A 9452-nucleotide genomic window follows, 5' to 3' on the forward strand; every position below is an offset into this window, starting at 1 on the left:
ATTTAATATTGTGGTTGTATTCAGTCTGTCACATTGGGTTTCTTTGTCTATCAGTATGGGGTTTTAATATTGTCAAAGACATTGTGAGCTTATTCCGTCTGTCACAGTGGGTTTGTTTGTCTATCAGTATGGGGATTATTGTCAAAGACATTGTGAGCTTATTCCATCTGTCACAGTGGGTTTCTTTGTCTATCAGTATGGGGATTATTGTCAAAGACATTGTGAGCTTATTCCGTCTGTCACAGTGGGTTTCTTTGTCTATCAGTATGGGGATTATTGTCAAAGACATTGTGAGCTTATTCCGTCTGTCACAGTGGGTTTCTTTGTCTATCAGTATGGGGATTATTGTCTGAGATTGTGAGCTTATTCCATCTGTCACAGTGGGTTTCTTTGTCTATCAGTATGGGGATTATTGTCAAAGACATTGTGAGCTTATTCCATCTGTCACAGTGGGACTTTTGGTCTGTTAGAGCCATTGTGGGCTTATGTACTGTTGACTGTCACATTGGAATTATATCTTTTATTGAGAGGTCAAACAAGCCATCCTTGTGGATCCATTTATTTTGGTATTCTATTCCTTTTATTTAATTAAGTTTTCTTTTTTGTTTTGTTTGTCACTTTGGGAATTGAATGTCTTTTATTGTGGGACTAAACTGTCTGTCTTTCTGGCTCTATTCAATCCCCCCTTATATTCCTTAGACTAGATCTATTATGTTGTCTGTCATTTTGGGAATTGAATGTCTTTTATTGTGGGGCTAAACTTTCTGGCTCTATTCAATCCCCCCTTATATTCCTTAGACTAGATCTATTATGTTGTCTGTCATTTTGGGAATTGAATGTCTTTTATTGTGGGGCTAAACTGTCTGTTTTTCTTGCTCTATTCGATCCCCCTTATATTCCTTAGACTAGATCTATTATGTTGTCTGTCACTTTGGGCATTGAATGTCTTTTATTGTGGGGCTAAAGTGTCTTGTCTTTCTGGCTCTATTCATTTCCCCCTTATATTCCTTAGACTAGATCTATTATGTTGTCTGTCACTTTGGGAATTGAATGTCTTTTATTGTGGGGCTAAACTGTCTGTCTTTCTGGCTCTATTCAATCCTCCTTATATTCCTTAGACTAGATCCATTATGTTGTCTGTCACTTTGGGAATTGAATGTCTTTTATTGTGGGGCTAAACTGTCTGTCTTTCTGGCTCTATTCAATCCCCCTTATATTCCTTAGACTAGATCTATTATGTTGTCTGTCACTTTGGGAATTGAATGTCTTTTATTGTGGGGCTAAACTGTCTGTCTTTCTGGCTCTATTCAATCCCCCTTATATTCCTTAGACTAGATCCATTATGTTGTCTGTCACTTTGGGAATTAAATGTCTTTTATTGTGGGGCTAAACTGTCTGTCTTTCAGGGTTTACTCATTTACCCCTAACATTTCCTTTGTTAAATCTAAGTTTTCCTATTATTTTGTCTGTCACTGTTAAAATTTAATGTCTTTTATTGTGGGGCTAAACTGTCTGACTTTCTGAGTCTATTCATTTTGAGTTAAATATGTTTTCATTATTTCATTCTGTCTGTTTTTTGTTGGGATTTTTATCTACTATAGCCTACTGAGCATTTAAATAAACAAGTTACTTAAAGTTGTTCAAGTAATACAAATGTTAAACAATTACAATCAACATAAAATATATCATCGGATTACTTTTAAATGAATATACACAAAAATAAATTCTTAACTAGAATCTCTTGTTGCTAAAGCAACAAAGAAGGTCTTCCGTTCTCCTCTCTTTATCTGCATGAATGAACTTTTATCTATTTTAAAAAGGCATAAAATATTTTAAATGATTCAGGAAAACAAACGGCCGTAGGTGTAACTTACCAAGATTTGATTCTCAACGTTACGTTAGACAATTATAGTCCTAATAACATTTACAAAAATCAGTTTCAATTTTTTATCACTTTCTGTGACGACCGGAAGTGACGGAGAACGCACTTTATCCTATATCTGTTGCCCAATCTTCTTGGTGTATTATTCATATAAAAGTTTGGTGTTTTGATCTGTTACAGTTTAAGAGATCTCGTAATGTTATCTTCTCACTTTGAGGACAAGAAATCACGTGACCGGTGGTAAATTTTTGAAGAGATTTTTGAGGTTACTATAGACATTTCAGTCTGAATAACATGCCTTAAAATCATTTCAACTGCTCTTTTTATAAAAAAAAATATTAATGGTATAGTACATAATTAAATTTATATTGTTTTTCTCTCATAACCGGAAGTAGTCGTTTTTGTTTCCAGTGGTACTGGCATATTTCATAACTACAAATAAGATGCTATAATGTATTACTAAGAAAGATTCCAAAAAAAAAATGAATTTTTTTATTTATTTGTTCACCTTCTGTGACGACCGGAAGCGACTGCTGACAATGTTTACCCAAATGAATTTGCCTACTCATCAAGATCTATCACTCCTATAATAATTTATCTACAAAAAATATTTATGGGAAAGAAAAATACTCATAATAGGTATTTTTCTCTTATAACCGGAAGTTGCCGTTTTTATTTCCGGTGGTAAAGACATGTTTCAAAACTACAAATAAGATGCTATAATGTGATGCAAAAAAGTTTCCATAAAGAAAAGTTGAAGTTTTCGATTTCTTTGATCACTTCCTGTGACGACCGGAAGTGACGGCGGACAATCTTATTCCTACTGGTTCTGTCAACTCCTCAAGATCTACCATTTGTAAAAGTTTGATGTCTTAATCTCTTACCATTTACGAGATCTAGCTATGATAAATTCTCATTTTGAGGACAGGAAATCACACGACCGGAAGTGAATTTTAAAAAGAATTAGACGTTACTGTAGATATTTGCAGTCTAGATAACAATACATACCCTAAAATCATTACAAATACTTTATCTATAAAAATATTTATTGGAAAGAAAAATATTCAAATTATGCAGTTTTTCTCTTATAACCAGAAGTTGTCGTTTTTGCTTCCGTTGGGACTGACATACTTCAAAACAACAAATAAGATGCAATAATGTGACGCCAAAAAGGGTTCCATGAAGAAAAATTGAAATTTTCGATTTCTTTGATCACTTCCTGTGACGACCGGAAGTGACGGCGGATAATCTTATTCCCACTGGTTTTGTCAACTCATCAAGATCTACCATTTGTAAAAGTTTGATGTCTTAATCTCTTACCATTTACGAGATCTAGCTATGATAAATTCTCATTTTGAGGACAGGAAATCACACGACCGGAAGTGAATTTTAAAAAGAATTAGACGTTACTGTAGATATTTGCAGTCTAGATAACAATACATACCCTAAAATCATTACAAATACTTGATCTTTAAAAATATTTATTGGAAAGAAAAATACTCAAATTATGCAGTTTTTCTCTTATAACCGGAAGTTGTCGTTTTTGCTTCCGTTGGGACTGACATACTTCAAAACAACAAATAAGATGCAATAATGTGACGCCAAAAAAGGTTCCATAAAGAAAAATTGAAATTTTCGATTTCTTTGATCACTTCCTGTGACGACCGGAAGTGACGGCGGACGATTGTATCCCAAATGAATTTATCTACTCATTAAGATCTACCATTCCCATAAGTTTAGTGTCATCATCTCTTACCGTTTACGAGATCTAGCTATGATAACTTCTCATTTTGAGGACAGGAAATCACGCGACCGGAAGTGAATTTTACAAAGATATTTGACGTTACTGTAGATATTTGCAGTCTAGATAACATACCCAAAAATCATTACAAATACTTTATCTATAAAAAATATTTATGGGAAAGAAAAATACTCGAATTATGCAGTTTTTCTCTTATAACAGGAAGTTGTCGTTTTGTTTCCGGTTGGACTGATATATTTCGAAACTACAAATAAGATGCTATAATGTGATGCTAAAAAAGTTTCATAAAAGAAAATTTGAAATTTTCGAATTCTTAGATCACTTCCTGTGACGACCGGAAGTGACGGCGGACAATCTTAACCCAAATGGACATGCCTACTTATTAAGATCTATTACTCATATAAGTTTGGTGTCTCTATCTCTTACCGTTTCTGAGATATGACTTAGACAAAATTATTTTGAAAAAAGCGGAAATCGGACAAATCTGACGACCGGAAGTGAATTTTGAAAAAAGGGAAAAAACGCCTGGGCGTATTTGAGTTCTCTATCATCCCTGAAAATTTCATGAAAATCTGTCCAGCCATCTCTGAGAAATCTTGCCGACAAGATTTGGGGGAAAAAATAATAATAATAAGAAAAAACAGTAGAATCACTATAAGGTCTTCCGTCTGAAACGGAAGACCTTAAAAACAGTAGAATCACTATAAGGTCTTCCGTCTGAAACGGAAGACCTTAATTACAAATTGTCGCCTAGGTTCAGGTCAAAATATGGCGGACGCAAAATAATTCCTGAATTTTCCTCTTTAACTCGAGCATTCCTGCATTGGACAGGTCTGATGCTTGATATGAGATGATAAACCATGTGTAAACTTTCTTAGTATAGCGGAATCATGAACATTTTCGGCGTGATGAATGAATTGTTTACAGTAGCGATGAGGCCACCGCGCAGCTGCGAGCGGATCCAAGGATTTATGAATGAATTAAAAAAGATGGAAATAGAGTTTGATTTCTTTTATTTTATTTAATGACATTATTCATATGCAAGTAAAAGATATACAAGAAAATGCGAGATGCTAATTAATAAATGCAGCTGACAATCTTGTTTTTCTCAAGATAATTTTTTTTAATGAAATAATTATAAATTCTACAGACAAAACATGGGAGGAATGAATGATAGCAAATTATCAGATGACATAAGGGGAACTAAATTTTTTTATGAATGAAACTTTTAAAACGTTACTTGTAAGTTGTATATGTTATATCTGCTAATTCTCCCTGGCTGCACGCTTCCGGCGGGGGGGGGGGGGGGGGGGGCCCCCCGTTCTTGAATATAGACTTGTAAATTACCAGATTATTTTGTAGAAAGAAGTTAGACTTATCATTTTCTTTATTCCAAGAAGAGTGCCTTGTTATATAAATGTCAAGGTCATTTTATGTAGAATGTAAAACATTAAAGCGGAATTAGCATTCATTTCAATAAGTGAGAAAGGCGGGGGCTAGGTCTCTTACAGTTTAAAAAAAAAATGGGGGGGGGGTATAAGATGCACACACATAATACATGTTTCAAACACTTTATTTGCTAAAAACTCGACTCTGTGGAACCAGAGAAGGTTTTCTACAGGTCCATTCCCCGTCCCGGGGAAGACCTTACCTGCACAATGGCACAGTGGATTACCCGCGCAGCCTATTTATGAGAAAATGAAATGAATATTTTTTAGTGTTTAAGGAAACGTTGAACCTACGCTTGCGAAAGTTCTAAGACATTCAAAGATATTTAATTTCTTCTTTATCAAATCAAGAAACTGGTTATACGTTAAATCAGCAAATAGGGGCCTTTACTTATGCCATGAATATCACAGAAAAAGATAGAAAGAAAGACAAAGAAATTTAAAAAATCGACTTTTAATCAAGGTCAAGGTCATTTGGATTTTAAGCTTAAATCGACCATTTCTCTAGTTTTCCAATGACCTTGACCTAATCTTCAAGGTCAAAGGTCAAAACATCTCATGCAGTTGTGAGTCATGGACATTTTCTCTACACCACGCCGTTCAAAGGGAGGTAACTGCAATTTATCTAAGCTATCTAAATTGCGTAGAAATTGATTTGGTAGGGAAAAATCGCTATTTCCTAGATTCATTCAATTAATATTCAATGTAAATAAAATTGAAATAAACTCTGCATACAAAGGAGATCAAGAATACTTGGTATTAAAATTTCGTTTTTGAGCAGGAGAATCGAGTGCTATTGACAAAAAGTGAAGAAATACCCAATACAAGCTTTAATTAATTTTCATGCTCATCAGCACCTAAATTTCAGACAGAAAAAAGATGTAGTTGTTGCCGATGCTCATTAGAATTTCATTATATACTTCAGAGACTCACTGTTAAACACTCAGGACACTTTCTTTGATGTGTCATCTACTGCAATCTTTAAATTTTATGTCGATCTGTGTCGTCGTTTGAACTTTAGAAAATTTTTCTAGGTTCCTATTGATTTAGAAAAAAAAAGAAAAAAGGGGGGGGGGGTTATATAAGCATTTGTTAAAGTGAGAGATGTAAACATCCCCACGGACTCAAGCTTGATTGTGACCTTTGGGGGTCAAAGGTAAAGGTCATTTATCAAGGTCAAGGTCATTCAAAAACCTTTTAAACTCGACTTTAAAACTTGAAGCTGTATCAAGCTAAATATAAAAAAAAATAACTCTTGGGTAAGGGTCAAACTCAAAGGTCAAGGTCATGTGGCATATACAAGCAATTTAAATACTTGTCCAATGACCTTGACCTTTTGACCTTTGTTTTATTTCTTATAATTGGAAGTTTTCGTTGTTTTAATTTTTTTTTTGGTGGAGCTGACATATTTAAAAACTACTAATTAGATGCAATAAAGTAATGAAAAAAAAAAATTGGAAAGAAAAAAGTCGGAATTTTCGATTTTTCAAATCACATCCTGTGACGACCGGAAGTGACGGCGGAGACATTTATCCCTTTATCTGTTGTTCACTCTTCAAGGTTTATTATTCATATAAGTTAAGTGTCTTGATGTGTTACCATAACCAAGATCTGGCTATATTAACTACTCAGTTTGAGGAAAGGAAATCATGAGACCGGAAATCAATTTTTAATAGATGTTTGTAGTTACTCTAGACAATTGCAGTCTGAATTACATGTTCTAAAATCATTTCAAATACTCTTTCTATAAAAGATATTAATGGGATAGTATGAAACTCAAATTATGCAGTTTTTCTCTCATAACCGGAAGTTGCCGTTTTTGTTTCTGGTGGGACGGACATATATCAGAACAACCAATAAGATGCAATAATGTGATGCCGAGAAGTATTCTAAAAAGAAAAGCTGAAATTTTTGATTTCTTTGATCACTTCCTGTGACGACCGGAAATGACGGCGAACGATCTTAACCCTTATGGTTTTGCCTACTTATCATGATCTATTACTCATTCAAGTTTGGCGTCTCCATCTCTTACCGTTTCCTAGATCTCTTTGTGATAACTTCTCATATTGAGGACAGAAAATCACGCGACCGGAAGTGAATTTTACAAAGATATTTGGGGTTACTGTAGACATAAGCAATCTATATAACATATCTAATAATAACTACAAATACTTTATGCATAAAAAATATTTATGGGAAAGAAAAATACACAAATTATGTAGTTTTTCTCTTATAACCGGAAGTTGTCGTTTTAGTTTCCGGTGGGACTGATATATTTCAAAAATACAAATAAGATGTTATAATGTGATGCAAGAAATGTTTCATGCAAGAAAAGTTAAAAATTTAGATTTTTGTATCACTTCCTGTGACGACCGGAAATGACGACGGACGATCTTATCCCAACTGAATTTGCCTACTTATCAAGATCTACCACTTATATAAGTGTGGTGGCTTAATCTCTTACCGTTTACGAGATCTAGCTATGGTAACTTCTCATTTTGAGGACAGAAAATCACGCGACCGGAAGTGAATTTTACAAAGATATTTGACGTTACTGTAGACATCTGCAGTCTGAATAACATATCTAAAAATCATTTCAAATACATTACGTATAAAAAATATTTATGGGAGAAAAAAATACTGAAAATATGCAGTTTTTCTCTTATAACCGGAAGTTGTCGTTTTTGTTTCCGGTGAGACTGATATATTTCGAAACTACAAGCAACATGCTATTATGTGATGCAAAAAAAGTTTCAAAAGAGAAAAGTTATAATTTTTGATTTCTTTGGTCACTTCCTGTGACGACCGGAAGTGACGGCAGACAATCTTAACCCAATTAAACTTGCCTACTCATCAAGATCTATTACTCATATAAGTTTGGTGTCTTAATCTCTTAACGTTTTTTAGATCTCACTGGGATAAAATATTTTTGAAAAAAGCGGAAATCGGACATATCTGACGACCGGAAGTGAATTTTGAAAAAATGAAAAAAACGCCTGGGCGTATTTGAGTTCTCCATCATCCCTGAAAATTTCATGAAAATCTGTCCAGCCATCTCTGAGAAATCTTGCCGACAAGATTTGGGGAAAAAAATAATAATAATAATAAGAAAAAACAGTAGAATCACTATAAGGTCTTCCGTCTGAAACGGAAGACCTTAATTATCTCAAATAATATACAAGATTAGATATGTACCTTTTCATTACTGAATAAGTTCATTCCACCTTCTGAAAAAACTTGTCCACTTTCGAAAGAGGATAAAAAGGAAAATGATACCAATACCTAAGATCATCATAATTATGATACTTGTCACTAATATCATCAAAAGCAAAACCTCCATTTCTCTCCCCATAAAAATCTGTGTCATTCAGAGTCTGTCGAGTGTTCCATGTCAGTCTGTCATTACGGGGATAAAATGACTAACAGAGTGGGCCTGGGCAGTCAAACTAGGTTTACTGTTGAATGTCTCAATTGAGCCAATGAATTTAAATTAATTTGAAAAAGAAATACCAAACAAAAATAAAATTAATTACATTCTTACCTTAATATCCACTAATTTCCTTTTTTTTACTGCTGAATATACTTATTAATAGAAAAACCACTGAGGTTGCAAAAAAACAAAACTGCACTAAATTCCATTTGTAAAAAAAATACTAAACAACTATAACCATATATTTCAGTTTCTAAAACATCTATATCCATGTCAGAGCAAAATGCACATGCTTGAGAGAAATCAAGATCAGAATGAAATAGAATAACTGCACATGGCAAATCACAGTCCTCCATTTTGAATGTTTGTGACATGTGATCGATTACTTCCTGTTTTGGGTATTAAAATAGAATTTCAATAAATCAAATAATTCTATTTATACACGGGGCAAAGCTTAAAAAAATTTTGTTTGCAGTTGCTGACCTTTTATCTTAAGAGTGGGTCAGTAGGTAGGAATTATTTTTTTAAAAATAGATATCAAGTTTTTGTTGGATTAAGAACCCCTCAGACAGAGATTTTCATAAGATTATTGTTGGTAAATAAAGCTAATTACTTTATGCCACTTATTGACAGAAACAAAATTTTGAAAATAGACATAAAAGTTTCAACATCCTAAAAAATTGAAACTTCATGTTCAAAAAAAAAAAAAAAAAAAAAAAAAAAAAAAAAGACAAAATAACAAATAATGGCTGTAAAAAAAGTTTGAGTCGGAGGCATTTTTAGTGGGTTGGTTGGCAATTGCAAACAATTTTTTAATATAGCCCTGAATATTCTTCAAAACTAGACTGTGTTGTAATAACAAGAATGCTTCTGCAGACAGCCAAAATTTCAAATGCTACATGTACAGGGGATGACATGAGAATGTGTGAA

General features: G+C 33.5%; 1 protein-coding gene across 1 annotated transcript in view; it reads right to left on the reverse strand.

The window, feature by feature from the left end:
* LOC134266122 (uncharacterized) overlaps window positions 1-8311 on the reverse strand; it is a gene marked incomplete at its 3' end in the record, with an annotated part of 18307 nt that extends 9996 nt beyond the window's left edge. Inside the window, exon 1 of the mRNA XM_062748365.1 lies at window positions 8288-8311. Coding sequence (XP_062604349.1) covers window positions 8288-8311 — 24 coding nt within the window. The remainder of the gene's footprint in view (window positions 1-8287) is intronic.
* Between the last annotated feature and the right edge of the window lie 1141 nt (window positions 8312-9452).

Source organism: Saccostrea cucullata, unplaced genomic scaffold (genome assembly GCF_032062105.1).
Source record: "Saccostrea cucullata isolate Sc308-1 unplaced genomic scaffold, CSIRO_AGI_Scuc_v1 ctg1957, whole genome shotgun sequence".
Taxonomy (NCBI): Eukaryota; Metazoa; Mollusca; class Bivalvia; order Ostreida; family Ostreidae; genus Saccostrea; species Saccostrea cuccullata.